The sequence below is a fragment of the Trichechus manatus genome, unplaced genomic scaffold (assembly GCF_000243295.1).
Source record: "Trichechus manatus latirostris isolate Lorelei unplaced genomic scaffold, TriManLat1.0 scaffold00014, whole genome shotgun sequence".
Taxonomy (NCBI): Eukaryota; Metazoa; Chordata; class Mammalia; order Sirenia; family Trichechidae; genus Trichechus; species Trichechus manatus.
In genome coordinates this window covers 11,127,077-11,146,247 of record NW_004443950.1, presented here as the reverse complement: position 1 = coordinate 11,146,247, position 19,171 = coordinate 11,127,077, and the positions used below count along the sequence as shown (strand labels likewise).

Sequence of the window (19,171 nt, the reverse complement as noted above, 5' to 3'; positions counted from 1 at the left end):
TGCTAGCTTGGGTTTAATCTCTTTTTTATCACAAAAGAGATCCACTCAAGATACACCCTACACTAATCCTGTCTCATTAACATAACAAAGACAACCCATTCCCAAATGAGGTTATAACCACAGGCTAGAGGTTAGGATTTACAACACATATTTTGGGGGGACACGGTTCAGTCCATAACAAGCACCAAGCCCAATACCTGACACATAGTAAGCACTTAAAATTTTAGCTATAATCGGGACCACCACATACATCCATATAGGTTGTGCAGTGCACAAGGGCATTGTATCTAAGGGGGCACCATTCACATCGTAGACACAATAGATTTATAGTAAATGGTAGTAAAGTGTCTTATGCTATCAAAACCGTTTTATCATGACACCTTTTGAACAGATGCACGTAAAGTGTTTTAAAGAAGGGGAGCCTTTTCCTTATTTGCACAAGTGTGTTATATTAGCATGAACTGCTGGGATTATTAGCTCCTGGAGGAGAAGACTGAGTAGGAGAAGCCTGGAGGTGGGTGTGGGCGACATCATCTCCCTAGGGAAGCCATGCTGGCCCAATACCTGCTTCTGCCAGTAACTCTGGCACAGCTCTTCACCCCAGGCCTCAGTCTCCTCACCTGTAGATGGGACACAGGACAGAGACAAGGGGATGAGTGAGTGGCTCCCGGTGCTGAGTGTCTGTCTCTGTGCCCCTGCAGCCTCTGGAATAACTGCATCCCTCCTGACATGGCCCAGCATCTGCAGAGCCAGGAGCCCAGGCTGGACTTTGCCTTCTTCGAAGACAAGCCCCAGACCCCTCAGAGTACTTGATGGCCCTCTCAAAACTCTCAGGATCCAGCCAAGTAATGTCAACTCCCGTGCAACAGGGCAGATGGCTCAGAAAGACCCTCAACTGGGTGCCCCTGCACTTGCCCCAAGAGGGAGGGGCGTATTTGTCCTGCCGCAGCCCTCAGGAAGCATTTTTTGGAGACCAGGAGCGTTGTATGGGCAAAAAAGTGTCCCATATCACATGGATATGTGTTACCAGTTGGGAACAGGTGGCATGATGAAGGTGCCATAATGCGATGCATGACACTGAGGGTCACATGTGGTGGAGTATGACCTCTTGACATGTGGCTATACATGGGACTTACATTGTGGCACATAGCATAGAACACGTGTGACACATGTGGCCAATGTCATGGGTACTAGTACCATACATGGGAGGACACATGATTGGTGTTGCATACATGACACATAAGGAACCCTGGTGGCTCAGTGGTTAAGCACTTGGCTGCTAAGTGAAAGTCGACAGTTGGAACCCATCAGCCGCTCTGTGCGAGAAAGATGTGGCAGTCTGCTTTCATAAAGATTATAGCCTAGGAAACCCTATGGGGCAGTTCTACTCTGTCCTATAGGGTTGCTATGAGTGAGGAATGACCCAGCAGTAGGCAACAACATGACACATGGAAAATGTCCATGTCATATGACACATGGCTGGCCAGATGCTCTCAGGCTGGTCCAATTTACTAATTTATTGCTTTTTAAAAAAAAAACAAGTATGTATTTACAGACAGTTACTGATTTGTAACTTTTTTTAGAAACCAAGTATGTATTTATAGATTGCGTTTCCAGAGCAGCTGAACCATGGAAATTCTTCCTCCTAGGGCTGGGAGGGGGAGGTGTCCAAGCACTGACCAGCCCGGCAGCCCCAAGGCCAAGGCTCCGGGCCTAACCGAGGCTCAGCCACAAGGCTTCTGGATGATCCTCTTCCTGCCTCCAGCCTCAGCTTCCCCATCTGTACACTGGATGTCCCCCTTAAATGCTGGCTTCCCAGGACTTTGGGCCCAGGTCCAGGTAGAGCCAGCCTGACCTTGGCAATGGACAGGCGGCATGGTCTGTCTTGTGTGAGGGATGAACCCAGGTCTAGGATTCCAGGGGGTGGGCACTGCCAAGGCAATCAGGCAAGACTGCTGGGTCCAGCAGGATCCAGGAGGCCCCTAGGGGCTGCATATGTTGCACAGTGTTCTTGTTACTTCCGAGAGGGACCAGGGATGGCCCTGCTACACTCTCGGCCAAGTTCAACTAATAAATGTGGATGATCTCTCAGCCTCTAGTCTGAGCCTGATGTTTTCTGCCACCTCCACTGAGGTAGGAAGGGTCCACCCTCTGCCCCACGACTGGAGAGCAGGACAGACCGTGGAGAGTGGGCTGAGAGGAGCACTGGCCTGGGAGTCAGGAGACAGGATTCAAGCACTAACCCTGTCTCCATATGATCCTGTGATTGTGGGCAAGTCCCCTCCTCTCTCTGGACCTCACCTGCAACATAAGTGTGTTATAGAAGCTCAGAAGCATTTGAAACATTTTGTGTTTGTCTTGCATAGTGTTTAAACTCTTGCCTGAATTAATTGTTGATGTTAAAAATTGGGAGCTTTTACATAAAAATCCAAATCTTCAGCTTCTCTTTAGTGTGAGTTCAGTATTCCCACCAGACAGTAACCCACTGGAGTTGCATAATGACTGCACACACAGAGCCACATCCCTCAGTTTGCCACAGACCCCACTACTCCCTATTGTAGTGCCCCTACTGCTTCCCTCTTTTAGCCTCTTGCCTGGCCCTTGTGGGAGCCTGCAAAATCCTGGCCTAAAGGGTTTCTACCGGCCTGTGGCATGTTAGGAACGTGGTTTTAGAAGTCAGACAGGTGTAGAATGAAATGTGACGGCCCCCTTACTACCCGTCCTTACAAGCAGGAACTGTTTCTGTGCATGGGTTAGTAACAGCTACACACAGGACTGCTGGAGCATTCAGGGTATCTGGTATGAAGCAGTTACTCCTTACATTCTACTTCCCTTCCCCTTTTCGGGTTGAATATCTTTTGATGTGGGAAGATGTTTGAAATGGCAGGAGAACAGTACCCCCTTTCCCTCACCTGCCACTGGGCAGACAATTAAGCCAGTTACTCTCAGGAGAGCCTTACTCCAGAGCTGCGCACCATTGTGAAAAGCAGGCCTGGGAGAATGCAGTTACCACTAAGCATCACTGGAGGGCAGGCTAGCCCATTGGCAATTCCTGAGATAACTTCCCTCACCTCGGGATCCAGAAGGAAGTTAGGAAGTGATCCTAGGAGCTGTTCACACCTGGCCCTGGAGCCTGGGATGTTCTGGCTTACTAGTTGCTCTGCCTGGATGGCTCGGCCTTGACCTATGCCACCCTGCACGTTGTCCCCGGCCCCCCACCAAGCTTGAGGAGAAAGTCCTTTGACCAAATGCAGGGACCCGGTCCAGGGACACACTTATCGTGCCAGAGTTGGGGCACAGCTCGCAATGAGTGGGGTCATCAGCCTGGACATAGCGGGGGTGGGCAGCAGAGGATCCAAGACGTTTACCCGGAAAGTCTGGGTCCAAAATTCTGTCTTCCCTTCCTGGAGCATGATGCCAAGGTGACCTTGAGCCCTCAGTGTGTGCCTTCGCACCGATGGAGGTTGTGGTACCTCCTCCTCTTGCCCAAGACTGGGGGACGAGGCCCTTAAAGCCACAAGATGCCTCCACCAGGGGAGTCATGGCTGAGGAACAAACAGCACCAGCCAGAAGCACCAGACCAGGGAAAGGCACACACAGTATTTTCATTCTTTGCTGTTTATTCATTTTACTTTCCCTTCAGCTCTGCCCAAATTCACTCCAAGAGCATTTCAGCCGCTGTCCTGAAATAAACCACAGAGTTTACAGCACTGCAGAGTAGCTGGGCCCACCTCAAGTTGGCACGAAATCACCTCGTCCATTTTATTAGGAAACTTCTCCTGCCACCGGTCTACTTGGAGGCCTTGATTATTTTTCTTTCCAGTACTAATTGGGTCCGGTCTCCCTGCCTCCTCCCTCCCAAAAGTAGCCTCAGTCTGAATATATACATGAAAACGCATAAACAAATTAGAAGAAAGATAAGGCTATACGCCAGTAAGCAATGGAATCAAAATGGCGCCCCCAGCTTCTGCACATGAACCTTCTCGCTAAGCATGTGATCAGGCTGGTAAGTACCCGTGTCTCTGCAAGGGCGGGATAAGCTCATTTTGCTACTCTGTCACTTGGCCTCTGTCATGGTTTGAATTATGTCCCCCAAAAAACTGTGTATCAGTTTGTCTGGGCCATGATTCCTGGTACTGTGTGATTTTCCTGTATGTTGTAAACCTGCCTCTATGATGTTAATGAGGGAGAATGGGTGGCAGTTGTGTTAGTAAGGCAGGACCTGATCTGCAAGACTGGATTGTGTCCTGAGGCAATCTCTTGAGATATAAAAGACAGAAGTGAGCAGTGAGACAGGGGGACCTCATACCATCAAGAAAGCAGTGCCGGGAGCAGAGCGCGTCCTTTGGACTGGGGTCCCTGTGCCGAGAAGCTCCTAGTCCAGGGGAACACTGATGAGAAGGCCAAAAGAGAAAGAAAGACTTCCCCTGGAGCTGACACCCTGAATTTGGACTTTTAGCCTACTTTGACGGTGAGGAAATAAACTTCTCTTTGTTAAAACCATCCACTAGTGGTATTTCTGTTATGGCAGCACTAGATGACTAAGACAGCCTCCATCCTATGGTTTTGCAGGCAGAATGTCCACCTTTCTGGTGGGAATCACAGAATCTCCCTTCTTGTCCCCGCACACCAGGCAAGTCCTCCCAGATCATCTCCTCTGTCCTGAAATTCATGCTCCAAGCCAGGAGTCCACTGCCCAGGCCAGTACTTGTCAAACTGTAAAATTAGTTACAGAAACTGCAACATGCGTTGACTTATCTGGGGATCTTGTTAACATGCAGGTTTGGACTCAGCAGGTCTGGGGAATGGCCTGGGATTCTGCTTTTCTAAGCCCCAAGTGATGTTGATGCTATAGAACCACAGACCACACTTTGCTTAGCTAGACTATATAGATAGCCCAGTGAGTGGTTCTCAGCACTGACTGCACATTAGAATCACCTGGGGAGCTTTTAAAACTGTTTTTTTTTTTTTAAATAGAGCCCTGGTGGTACAGTGGTTAAAGCGCTCACCTGCTAACCAAAAGATTGCCAGTTCAAACCCACCAGCTGCTCCTCAGGAGAAAGATGATGCAGTCTGCTTCCTTAGAGATTTACAGCCTTGGAAACTCTATGGGGCAGTTCTACTCTGTCCTACAGAGTCGCTGTGGGTTGGAATTGACTCCACGGCAGTGGGCTTTAGTGGATTTTTAAATTGAGTGTGCAGAAAGTTCCCTGGGTGACTTATGTATAGACGTGGTAGAGACCCTTGGTCTGGAGTCTGCTGTCTGTCTTGGAGGCTGTTTCTCTGGAGACTGGGCAAGTCTTTTCAGCTACACCCCTTGTTTTGCCCTGAGAGGGAGTGGGGTCCTGGTCACCCTCCCTCAGCAAATGAGGAAACTGAGACCCAGAGATTTGTCCTAACTTGCCCCAAAGCACACAGTGGTAAGTGGTAGCAGAGGAATCAAACCTGGCCTTGCTGACTCTTAACCCCACAGGTGCTGCCCCAGTTTCTCCAACCGTAAAGTAAGGGGATGAACAGAATTAGATGAGGCACGAGGACCTACTTTCTTCAGCTGCAAAGAAGACCTTATGGTTAATTTCAACATTCCTGGGGAGGGTTCTCAATCCTCCGTCACCTGCCCTGCCTGCTTCTTTTTGTAGAGCTTCACATCTGTGATCACCTCTAGAGCCATAACAACTACCTCAGCAACAATCTCACCCATTTTACAAATGAGAAAACCCAGAGAGGGAACAAGACTTGCCCAAGGTCACACAGCGATGGGGTTAGCATTCCAATTATCGACAAGAAGGAAAGGGGGGCCTGGAGTAGGATTTAGCTGGCCTGTGGTCTGTGTTCCTCGGAGAGGAGAGGAGCCCCCAGGAAGGTGGGAGGGCCGTGCACCCTTCCTTGGCCCTGCTTCTGCCCCCAGTCCCACCCCTGCATGACTAAGGCCAGGCCGGAGGAACGGTGGCCCCAGCTAGGGCCAGACACACCCTCTGGACAAAACCAGAGCTTCCTGGGAGAAACTTTGGCAGTGGCTGGGTTGATCAAAGTCCCCCCAGGGCTAGGCCCAGGAAGTTCCGGAGGACAGCTGGTCTTCTTCCAACCTCCCAGCCATCCCACTGAAGAACCTTTCAAGCTGGGATCCTCTCTCCCCTCCCAGCCCTTGGAAGCCACGCATTGCAGGCTCATCCTGGCACACACCCCAGCCCCACCCTGGCTGCCCAGAAAGGGACAATTGCCCCAAGGGTGAGGGGTCAGCTAGGCGCTTTCTCCAACGAACAAAGACCACCTGGGGTCCCCTGGTTAGGAGCTGGGGCCCAGAAACATCAGTCTCCTCATCTGGGCCCTTAGTCCCCACACACCTCCCCGCAACACACACACACCCTCGTGGCAGGTTTAGGGCAGAGGGAGATGCCTAGGGCTGACTGAGGGGCTTGGGAGGCCTGGGCATCGTAACCCTGGCAGTGATCCATTCCTGCATTTTCCGGAGCTTAAAAATGGCGGTAACGGCACACTGTCATGCCCTGGTGTCTACACGTGCCTGGCACTGTGTTACTGCTCTGTGTCACTGAATTCTCACAACCATCCCATGAAGCAGGCACTACGTCTATCACCATTTACCGAGGAGGAAATTGAGGCCCAGAGGATGGTGTGACCTCACCCACCCAGCCAGTAACTGGAGTGGCTGGGATTTGAACCCAGGGCCATGACTCCATGCCTGAGATTTGGCATTAGAGTCAACCATGTCCACCTCTAACTATGCGATCCTTGAGGCGAAGCCTCCATCCTGATTTGTCTCCATTTCAACCCCCTGTGAATGACTGGATTTTCCAAAGTTGGCTACAGTATCTCCCACCTCACACGCTCTTCTCATAGCGCGACAGTGACACGCCTCTCATCAGAAGGTGGAGTTTTTCTCCCTTCTTTTTTTTTTTTTTTTTATCATACTTTAGGTGAAGGTTTACAAAATAAATAGTTTCTCATTAAACAGTCAGTACACGTATTGTTTTATGACATTGGTTAACAACCCCATGACATGTCAACACTCTCCCTTCTCTACCTTTCTTTTTTTTTTTTTGGTACAAATACACGTAGCCAAAGATACACCATTTCAAAAATATCTACATGCACAATTCAGTGACATCGATTACGTTCTTCCAGTTGCGTTGCTATTTTCACTTTTTTTCTTTTTTTATTGTACTTTAGGTGAAAGGTTACAGAACAAATAGTTTCTCACCGAACAGTCAGTACACATATTGTTTTATGACATTGGTTAACAACCCCACATGTCAACCCTCTCCCTTCTCGACGTTTTTTTTTTTTTTGGTGAAAATATACCATTTCAAAAACTTCTACATGCACAATTCAGTGACATCGATTACGTTCTTCCAGCTGTGCTGTTATTCTCACTTTAGGTGAAGGTTTAAAGAACAAAATAGTTTCTCATTAAACAGTTAGTATACATGTTACCCTATGACAATGGTTAACAACCCCACTACATGTCAACACTGTCCTTACTCAACCTGGGGTTCCCTATCACCAGCTTTCCTGTCCCCTTCTGCCTTCTAGTCCTTGACCCTGGACTGCTGCGCCTCTTTAGTCCCGTTTTGTTTTATGGGGCTGTCCACTCCCTGGCTGAACGGTGAACCTTGGAAGTGACTTCACCACTGAGCTAAAAGGGTGTCTGGGGGCCATACTCTCGGAGTTTCTCCAGTCTCTTTCAGGCCAGTAAATCTGGTCTTTTTTGTGTGTGTTAGAATTTTGTTCTACATCCTTCTCCAGCTCTGTCCAGAACCCTCTGTTGTGATCCCGCTCAGAGCAGTGAATGGTGGTAGCTGGCCGCTGTCTAGCTGTACTGGACTCAGTCTAGTGGAGGCCTTGGTAGCTGTGGTCTTTTCCTTGTATCCTGTTCTCTTCATTCTCCCTTGCTCCCGAAGGGGTGAGACCAGTGGAGTATCTTAGATGGCTGCTCGCAGACTTTTAAGACCCCAGACGCTACTCACCAAGGTTGAATGTAAAACATTGTCTGAATAAACTGTGTTATGCCCATTGAGCTAGATGTTCCCCGAGACCATGGTCCCCACAGCCCTTGGCCCAGCAACTCAGTCCCTCAGGGAGTTTGGATGTGTCTATGGAGCTTCCATGACCTTTGCTTGTACAAGCTGTGCTGGCTTCCCCAGTATTGTGTACTGTCTCATCCTTCACCAAAGATACCACTTATCTACTGTCTGTTTAGTATTTCCCCCTCACCCCTCCCATCCCTCATAACCAGCAAAGATTGTTACTTTTTGTATGTAAACTTTTTCATGGGTTTTTACAATAGAGGTCTCATACAATATTTGTCCTTTTGTGATTGACTTATTTCACTCAGCATAACGTCCTCCAGTTTCATCCATGTTATGAGATGCTTCACAGATTCATCATTGTTCCTTATCGTTGCGTAGTACTCCATTGTGTGTATGTACCATAGTTTATCTGTTCCCCTCTTTTAATGTGAGTGAACCTGTGACTACTGCGGAAGTGACATTCGTGACTACAAGGCTAGGTCATACAAAAGATGAATAAAGCTTCTATCTAGTTCTCTTGGTATGCTCGTGCCCAGAACCCAGCCACCATGCTATGAGGAAGCACACCAGGCAACATGGAAGGGTCACGGGTAGGAGTTCCAGATAATTCCAGCTGAAGTCCCAACTGACTGCTGGTATCAATTGCCATACATACGTCTGAGAAAGCCGTCAGGATGATGATTCCAGCCCCAGTCACGGTCTAACTGCAACGGTATGAGAGACACCAGACAAGAACTGCCCTCGCTGAGCCCAGGTCACCCCTAGAGCCGTGAGAGTTAATATTGTTATGTAGCATAGATAACTCAAACACCCTTCCTCCTCGCCCTCCCATACACACACCTGAGGCCCAGCCAGGGCCTGGAACACAGTAGGTGCTGCTTCAATGTGATAATTCACAAGCTCACTGAAGTATATAGGCAACCCTTGTTATTCCGATCTGTTTGCCCAAACAGCCTGGACTATGAAAATAAACATCTAGAGGCAGGAGTGGACACACAAACACATCCAGACCCAAGTTTATTTAGGAAAATGCAGGCCTCCCACATGTACACAGAAAGGTCGCCACCAGGACAGGGAAAGACTTGGTTCAATAAATTGCATGGGGTATGGATGGAGGACACTCAGAGTGGACGGAGTCAACCCATGATGGACACTTGGCCTTAATCAGCTGACCTCTGGGCTCTCCTGACCCCTGGCCTTTTTAAAAGAGACTTTATTGGGACATAATTCACATATCACCTTTAAGGTGTGCAGTTCAATGGTTTTTAGTATATTTGCAGAATTGTGCAACCATTACCGTAATTTAATTTAGAACATTTTTGTCATCCCTCAAAGAGACCCGTCACCAATAGCAGTCACTCCCCCTTTTATCCTCCCCCAAGCCCTAGTCAACCACTAATCTGCTTTCTATCTCTATAAATTTACCTATCTGGATATTTCATATAAATGGAATCAGACAATATGTGGTCTTTTGTGACTTCTTTCACTTATCATAATGTTTTTGGGGTTCATCTTTGTATCAGTACTGCCTTAGGCTGGGTTCTCTAGAGAAGCAAAACCAGTGAAGTGTATATAAATATATATCTACATATATAGAGAGATTTATCTCAAGGAAATGGCTCATGCTATTGTGAAGGCTGGCAAGTCCCAAAGTCCATGGGTCAGGCGTCGGCTGGAGGCTTCTCCTGACTGACATCGTTGCAGGGGCTGACAAACCTGGAATCAGCAGGTCAGATAGTAAGCTGCTGGTTCACAGAGCTGTGGAGCTGGTGAATCCCAAAGCTGGCAGGTCAGACAGCAAGCTGCTGGCTCAAGTCCCAAGAACCAGAGGTCAGATGATGACAAGCCAGAAACAGGATCCAGAGCAAGCAAGCAAGCTTTGCCAGAACGTCTGTATATATTGGGTACAGGCCACATCCCTGGGGAAACTTCCCTTACAACTGATTGGTTGATCACATCAGATTACATCTTGGAGATGATTACATTATATCACAAAATGGAGGATAATTACATAATACTGAGACTCATGGCCTAGCCAAGTTGACACATAACATTAACTATTGTAGTTCACCCCTTGTCAACTTGGCACCTGCACACATCTCCTTAAACCACATATAATCTCTAAATAAAGGCAGTTACAAAGTCATACTTGCGCCTAACATGATACAGCTAATATGCTGTCATAGATTGAATTATGTCCCCCAAAAATATGTGTATCAAATCAATGTAGTTAGGCCATGATTGTGTATTGTGTGATTGTCCACCATTTTGTCATCTGATGTGATTTTCGTATGCGTTGTAAATCCTACCTCTACGATCTTAATGAGGTGGGATAGGCGGCAGTTATGTTAATGAAGCAGGACTCGATCTATGAGACTGGATTGTGTCTTGAGCTAATCTCTTTTGAGATATAAAACAAAGAATCGAGCAGAGAACAGGGAGACCTCATACCACCAAGAAAGCAGCGCCAAGAGCACAGCGTGTCCTTTGGACCTGGGGTTCTGCGTGGAGAAGCTCTCAGTCCAGGGGAAGACTGATGACAAGGACCTTCCTCCAGAGCTGACAGAGAAAGCCTTCCCCTGGAGCTGACACCCTGAATTTGGACTTGTAGCCTATGAGACTGTGAGAGAATAAACTTCTGTTTGTTAAAGCCACCCACATGTGTTATTTCTGTTATAGCAGCACTAGATAACTAAGACACATGTGTATAACCAAAAATGCACTAGCCTTGTTTATATCTTATATTTTATAAGTGATGGGATAAGGGAGGGAAAAAGATAAAAATATTTCCTTTAATCACAGGGCACGGTAGATCCAAGAGATGCCCTAAGGAATCTCCTGTATTCCAGACATACTCTTCTTTATCTCCATTATGTAATATCCATCTGATTTCCCCCTTGGTAATCAGGTTCAGTCACATCAGCCAATATGGTAACTCCCTTCTTTGCCTGTTGATCCACAGGCACAAGGAGCCCAAAGTGGCCGAGTGGCATTCTTAACTTTCAGTTCAATGGAATCAGTGTTGTGTCTCAGGTGGGAGCGTTCCTCACTTTGGAAGTAAGACTTCTAGACCCGCAGAGCTTAGGGTCATGGGCATAGGAAGCAACAATTTTGCAAGTCGGTCACTAGGGGTAATAGTGAGTGGTGTCACTCCCATTTCCACCCCTTGGTTCCTGGAACCATGAATCTTGGCAATGGGAGAAATAGCACCATATATTGGACCCTGGTTTAGAGCACATACAGCCTCTTGGAGAACATTGCCCCAACCCTGCAAAGTATTGCCACCTAGCTGGTGCCATATTTGTGTCTTTGGGAGGCCATTCCATCATTCTATCAAGGCAGCTGCTTCAGGATGTTGGGAAATATGGTAGGACCAGTGCATACCATGAGCACGGGCCTATTGCCGCACTTCATTTGCTATGAAGTGATTCCCTTGATCCGAGGCAATGCTGTCTGGGATACCATGACAGTGGATAAGACATTCTGTGAGTCCTTGGATGGTAGTTTTGGCAGAAGCATTGCATGCAGGGAAGGCAAATCCATATCCAGAGTAAGTGTCTATCCTAGTAAGGACAAAATGCTGCCCTTTCCATGATGGAAGTGGTCCTATGTAATTAACCTGCCACCACTTTGCTAGTGGATTGCCTCAAGGAATGATGCCATATTAGGGACTCAGTGTTGGTCTCTACTGCTGGCAGATTGAGCACTCAGCTGTGGCTGTAGCCGAGTCGACCCTGGTGAGTAGAAGTCTATGTTGCTGAGCCCATGCATAACGTCCATCCCTGCCACCATGACCACTTTGTTCATGACCCCATTGGGCAATGACGGGAGTGGCTGGGGAAAGAGATGACTGGTTTCCACAGAATGTATCATCCTATCCACTTGATTGTTAAAGTCCTCCTCTGCTGAGGTCATCCTTTGGTGAGCTTCCCATGAGACACAAATATCTTCACTTCTTTGGCCCATTCAGAGAGGTCTCTCCATACCCCTCTCCTCCATACCTCCTCATCACTAATTTTCCAGTCGTGTTCCTTCCAAGTCCCTGACCACCCAGCCCATGTGACCATTGGCCACAGCCCATGAATCAGTACGAAATCACGCATCTGGCCATTTCTCCTTCCAAGCAAAGTGAACAACCAGGTGCACTGCTCGAAGTTCTGTCCATTGGGAGGATTTCCCTTCACCACTGCCCTTCAGGGAGGTCCCAGAAAGGGGCTGCAGTGCTGCCACTGTCCACTTTTGAGTGATGCCTGCATATCTCACAGAAGCATCTGTAAACAAGGCACAAGTTTGCTCGTCCTCAGTCAACTGATCATAAGGAACTCCCCATGAGACCATAGGTGCAGACTGGGAGAGGAAAGGTAATGTGACAGGAGTGGAGACCATGGGCATTTGAGCCACTTCCTCATGCAGCTTACTTGTGCCTTCAGGTCCTGCTCAAGCCCAATCTCGTATATACCACTTCCATTTAATGATGGAGTGTTTCTGTGCAAATCTAACTTTATGACTGTGGATCACACAACACCCAGGTCATGATAGGCAGCTCAGGCCACATGGTGACTTGGTGGCCCATGGTTAGGTATTCAGTCTGTACTAAGGCCCAGTAACAAGCCAAAAGCTGTTTCTCAAAAGGAGAGTAGTTATCTGCAGAGATGGCAGGGCTTTGCTCCAAAATCCTAAGGGGCTGCACTGTGATTCACCAATAGGGGCCTGCCAAAGACTCCAAACAGCATCTCTATCCGTCATGGCCACTTTAAGCACCATTGGATCAACTAGATCATATAGTTCAAGTGGCACAGCAGCTTGCACGACAGCCTAAACCTATTGTAGAGACTTCTCTTGTTCTGATAAATAGGCTGGAGTAGCACACCCAAATGACGGATATGTTGCCTCCAAAATCCAAAGAGGCCCACCAGGTGTTGTTCCTCCTTTTCAGTTGTGGGAGGGGCCAGATACAACAACTTATCCTTCACTTTAGAAGGAATATCTTGACATGACCCATACCACTGGACCCCTAGAAATTTTGCTGAGGTGGAAAGTGTCTAAATTTTTGTTGGATTAATTTCCCACCCTCTAGCATGTAAAGGAAACCCTGGTGGCATAGTGGTTAAGAGCTATGGCTGCTAACCAAAAGGTCAGCAGTTCGAATCCACCAGATGCTCCTTGGAAATCCTATGGGGCAGTTCCACTCTGTCCTATGGAGTCGCTATGAGTTGGAATCTACTCGATGGCAATGGGTTTGGTTTTTTTAATCACATAAATGTCTTACCAATAAGTCTAGAGTCGTTGATATTTATTTCTTACTAGGTCCAATCAGCATAATGTCATCAATGTAATGGATCAGTGTGACGTCTTGTGGAAGGAAAAGGCGATCAAGTTCCCTGTGGACTAAATTATGACACAGGGCTGGAGAGTTGATATACCCCTGGAGGAGGACAGTGAAGATGTATTCCTGGCCTTGCCAACTGAAGGTAAACTGCTTCTGGTGATCCTTCAAAACCAGAATTGAGAAAAAGGCATTGTCCAGATCAATAGCTGCATATTAGGTACCAGGAGATGTATTACTTTGCTCAAGCAATGAAACCACATCTAGAACAGCAGCTGCAATTAGTCACCACCTGGTTAAGTTTATGAGAATCCACTGTTGTTCTCCAAGATCCATCTGTTTTTCACACAGGCCAGAGAGGCAAGATGAATGGGGATGTAGTGGGAATCACCACCCCTGCATCCTTCAAGTCTTTGATGGTGGCACTAATCTTTGCAATTCCTCCAGGAATATGGTATTGCTTTTGGTTTACTATTTTCCTAGGTAGAGGCAGTTTTGAAGGCTTCCACTTGGTTTTTGCTACCATAATACCCCTTACTCCACATGTCAGGGATCCAATGCAGGGGTTCTGCCAGTTGCTGAATATGTCTATACCAATTATGCATTGTGGAACTGGGGAAATCACTACAGGATGGGTTCGGGGACCCACTCTGAGATGAGCTGGAGCTAAGACTCCATTAATAACCTCACCTCTACATGTCCCCATTCTGATTGGTGGACCATGGTGATGTTTTGGGTCTCCTGGAATTGGTGTCAGTTCAGAGTTAGTGTCCAGTAATCCCCAAAAGGTCTGATTATTTCCTTTTCCCCAATGAACAGTCACTCTTATAAAGGTCATAGATCCCTGTGGGGAAGGCTGGGAGAAAGATTAACAGTATAAATTTTTGGCAGTTTAGTGGTGTAATTCCTCAAGGAGAACTGGCCTCCCCTTCATTCAAGGAATTGTGGGTCTCGAACTGGCTCAAGTCTGGGAATTGATTGAGGGAATGTGACTCTCTATTCTTGCGATTCAAGTTAGACTGCCATTCACTTGACGTAGAATTCTTCTGCTTGTACAGCTAAAGAAAATATTTAGTAGGTTTCCATCTATTTCACTCCTAGGGACACCATAACTAAGTAGCCAATGCCACAAGTCCATATGAGTCAGACTACTCTGATTACTGCTTTGACTCTGCTGTCCATTATGGTAACCATGTTCACCTTGTCTTTGTTGATTAAGTGCTGCCACTTGGCCTCTACCACCATGGGGTCCAATCAGCTCCATTGCAGTTAGGTGTCTTAATTCAGTTACGGCAGTCCCCACTGTCAAATCTGACTTACATAAAATAGCAAAATAGCAATCACAGCAGTCTTTAAGGATGCTGGGGCTCCCTTCACAATTTTTTTCCTTGCCATTGTAGTAGAAGGTGTGTCCTCTGGGCACTCCATGTATGGGTTGTGGGTCTAACCTGATAAATCCACTCTAACATGCCAATTTCCCTAAGCCTTTGGATACCTTCTTCTACCATATACCAAGGCAAGTCTGGCATTTCAACTTGATTTAGTGTAGGCCACTGCTTAATCCATGCTTCAGTAAACGAACTAAATAAACTATTAGGTCCTTTTCTAACCTCTGGAGCTGAAACAGTGACTAAAAGATCTGTACTTAGTAGGCCCATATCAATAAACTCAGACTGACACAACTTTATGTTCCTTGCACCATTATCCCACACCCTGAATAGCCATTCCCACACATATTTCTCAGGTTTCTGTTTGTACAAATTAGAAAAGTCAAGCAGTTCTCTTGAAGTATAGTATACCTCCTCCTTGGTCACACTTTGTACTTCACCTTTTGGGGCTTTCTGGGTCTTTAATCTAGTTATAGGTCTAGAAGCAAAAACTGGTGGTGTGGGTGGGTCCTGGGAACATTCAGCAATGTCTTCTAAGGCATCTACCTCAGGTGATGCCTCAGGCAATGCCGGAGGTGCACCCCCCCACCCCGCCCCAGGCAAAATCTCAGACAAAGACTCTTCAGGCACAACTGAATTAATCTCATCTAATGAGGGTGGAAGGGCTAATGGTTCTCCTGGGGAAGGTAGCTTAGCAGACAAAGATGGAGTAATGTCTTCAGGTGGGAGAGCTGGTTCTGTTGGCAGCAGTGATTCAACAGAATTTAGGGATTCAGTGTTCCCAGTTTCCTGATTATCTGCCCATATGTCCCCATCCCAAGTTTCAGGATCCCATTTCTTCCCAGTCAATGCCCTCACTTTAATTTCAGACACCATTCGAGGTTGGGAATTTAATTGGCACTGTAATTCAGCCACTCTTATGATAAGACTCTGGGTTTGGTTTTCGGCAATATCAGCTCTGTTACTACAAGACATAAGGCTTTCTTTCAGGGCACAAGTGGCAACTTCGAGGTCTTTTATGTGGCACTTGAGCTTTGATTCTGAAGCCCTAAGCTCATCTCTTTCACCACTTTGTCTAGCGAAAGTAAAATCAACCAACCAGTGTCCATATACTTCTCATTCTGACAAAACTGTAGAAAAGTATTATCTTAGTTATCTAGTGCTGCTGTAACAGAAATACCACAAGTGGATGGTTTTAACAAAGAGAAATTTATTTCTTCACAGTAAAGTAGGCTAAAAGTCCAAAGTCAGGGTGTCAGCTCCAGGGGAAGGCTTTCTCTCTCTTGGCCTTCTCATCAGTGTTCCCCCGGACTAGGAGCGTCTCTGCGCAGGGACCCTGGTCCAAAGGACTTGCTCTGCTCCCGGCACTGCTTTCTTGATGGTATGAGGTCCCCCTATCTCACTGCTCACTTCTGTCTTTTATATCTCAAGACATTGCCTCAGGATACAGTCCAATCTTGTAGACTGAGTCCAGCCTTACTAACACAACTGCCGTCCATCCTCCCTAATTAATATCATAGAGGCAGGATTTACAACTTACAGGAAAACCACACAATACCAGGAATCATGGCCCAGCCAAACTGATAAACACATTTTTTGGGGGACATAATTCAATCCATGACAAGTATCAAACATGTGTTCACCCAGAGCCTTGCCTCTCACCTATATGTGATCTTTTGGTGGTGATAGTTTGTGTATTAATATCACCACCTTATTTCACGGATTAGAAGCACCCTCTTTACTGCTGAAGGCAAGACATCAGCACCTTTAAGACTAGACAGACTTGGAGAACCAATTTAGAAAACTCATCCCTGTAATTTTATTTCTCTAGGACCATTCTTGGTACCAAATATCTTAGGCTGGGTTCTCTAAAGAAACAAAACTAGTGAATCGAGTTCAGCTGCTAACCAAAAGGTCAGCAGTTTGAACCTACCAAGTGCTCCTTGGAAACCCTATGAGGAAGTTCTACTCTGTTCTATAGAGTTGCTGTGAGTTGGAATTGACTTGCCGGCAACAGGTTTGGTTTGGTTTTCTTGAGATATATATATGTATATGTATATATATGTGCATAGGTATATATAGAGAGTTTTATCTCAAAGAAATGGCTCATGTGGTTGTGGAGGCTGGCAAGTTCCAAAGTCCGTGGGTCAGGTGTCAGCTAGAGGCTTCTCTTGACTCACATGGTTGCAGGGGCTGAACAACCCAGAATCGGCAGGTCAGATGGCAGGCTGCTGGCTCACAGGACTGCGGAGCTGGAAAATCCCAAAGTCGGCAGATCAGACGACAGGCTGTTGGTTCAAGTCCCAAGAACCAGAGGTAAGATGATCATGAGCCAGAAACAGGATCCAGAGCAAGCAAGCAAGCTTTGCCAGAACGTCCATATATATATATATATTGGGTGCAGGCCACACCCCTGGGGAAACTCCCCTTAAAACTAATTGGCTGATCTCATCACGGAGGTATTACATTATATCACAAAATGGAGGATAATTACATCATATCACAAAATGGAGGATAATTACATAATGCTGAGACTCATGGCCTAGCCAACTTGACACATAACATTAACTATCACAAGCACTTCATTTCTTTTTATGGTTGAGAAATATTCCATTTTATGGATATACTACATTTTTATCCATTCATCAGTTGATGAACATTTGAGTTGTTTCCACTTTTTGGCTATTATGAGTAATGTACAATTTTGGTGTAGACACATTTACATTTCTCTTGGGTAGATATCAAGGAGTGGACAAAAGGTCAGTACTTTGAATCCACCAGCTGTTCCTTGGAAACTCTATGGGGCAGTTCTACTCTGTCCTACAGGGTCACTATGAGTCAGAATTGACACAACGGCGATGGGTTTACAGGTGGTCTTTGCACTCTGTCCCCTTGACCAGGTATCTAGTATCACCCTCCCCCTAGCAGCCCAACCCCCTCATCCTTCAGGTCTCCTAGAGGAAGCCTCACTGACTCTTATGGCAGAGTGGGGTCTTCTGTGCTTCCGGGCCATCCCACCTCCAACCTTTGCACTTTTCATGCAGTAATGTGGTTGCCTGAGCCCTGGTCTTGCTCCACAGAGGTGAGCAACTTGAGGGAAGGTGGCTGTCTGTTTGGGATCACCACTGTCTGCCCCTGTGCCTGGCTCTCCCGCTGCTGGAACAAGGACTGAAGAGGAATTCTGGGGCCAGAACAATCAGGAAAGGCTTCCTGGAGGAAGTGAGGCTAGAGCTGGGTCTAAGAATGCCTATAGGTTGGTTTTTGCCCCAGAGCTGGGCTAAGGCATCTGAGAGAAAGAAAAAGGAGGAGAGCTTGGAGAAAGGAAGTCCTGGGGGACAGGTAGGCAGACGACAAAGCTCAGAGCCCTCAGGCTGTTTAGTGGCTGCCCCTCTAAGACTGCAAAGTGCCTGTGACTCAGACGTGGAAAGAGGTTCGCAGCCTGCAGCCGTGAGGCTCCCAGGTTAACCCTCACCTGCCCGGAATGAAAAACCCTCAGTCGAAGCGTGCTCGGCGTTAACTCTCAGTTGCCCAGTCTGCAAGCCCCAAGGCCAAGGGCTTTGGACATAGTCTTGGTCTCCTCGGGACAGCCCTGCACTCCTTCCCCCTACAATCAACTTAAATGAGGATTGGCTATCTGACGCTCTCGCGCTGAACTTGCCCCGGCACATAAATACCTCCGAGTGGCCAGCAGCATGAGCGCCAAGCGACAGGCACATTTCTTAAGAATGGGTGCCTCTTCTAGGGAAAAAGAGGCCTCCACAGAAGGCGCCCAGGGCCCCAAGGACCCGGCTAATTGCCCTCGCACTGACGAGCTCTAAGCCCCGTTCCGACTGACCGTAGTTATCTTCTGTCAGAGAAATATGTGTCATCTTCCCAGCCCCTGGTGGCAAGAATATGCCGAGCTCTTATGCTATTGAAAAAAAAATGCATAAAGAAAAAAAAAAAGTGGCGTGTTGGGAGCAGCTGTCCAAATGAGGCCCGATACTGCCCAGAACCAAGCACGGTGATGAACCCCCGAGGGCGCAGCGCTGCCCTCATCTGCCCTCGGGGTCGAGGCCGCAGGAGGCGCCCTGGGGCCCCGCAGGCCCAGGCTGAGCCCACCCCTCGGTTTCCCCGTCCGAGGCCCTGAGCGCTGTGCTGGGAACTCGGAGGGGCCTGAGGCTCCGGAGGGGCTGGCCCGGGAGGGCGCAAACCCTTGGTGTTGCGATTCGCGGAGTTCAAGCCTCGAACGAACGTCCAGATCCCCAGGCTTCCGGCCTCGAGCTTCCGGACCCCCAGCATTCCGGCCTCGAGCGTCGGGACCCCCAGGATTCCGGCCACGAGCATTCGGGCGGGCCCCCGCGGCGTCGGCGTCCGGAGTGCCAGGGCGCGCCAGCCGCGGGCGCGGAGCAGCGGGCAGCGGGCAGCCG

At 47.7% G+C, this 19,171-nt stretch overlaps 1 protein-coding gene across 8 annotated transcripts in view; it reads left to right on the top strand.

Moving 5' to 3' along the window:
• The window catches only part of NLRC5 (NLR family CARD domain containing 5), a 103,583-nt gene extending 100,359 nt beyond the window's left edge, over positions 1-3,224 (top strand). For all 8 annotated transcript variants that reach the window (XM_023726879.1, XM_023726878.1, XM_023726880.1 and 5 more), the window contains one exon: positions 702-3,224. In XM_023726879.1, the coding sequence (XP_023582647.1) occupies positions 702-813 (112 nt within the window). In that variant the 3' untranslated portion in view covers positions 814-3,224. The remainder of the gene's footprint in view (positions 1-701) is intronic.
• Positions 3,225-19,171: the final 15,947 nt, after the last annotated feature.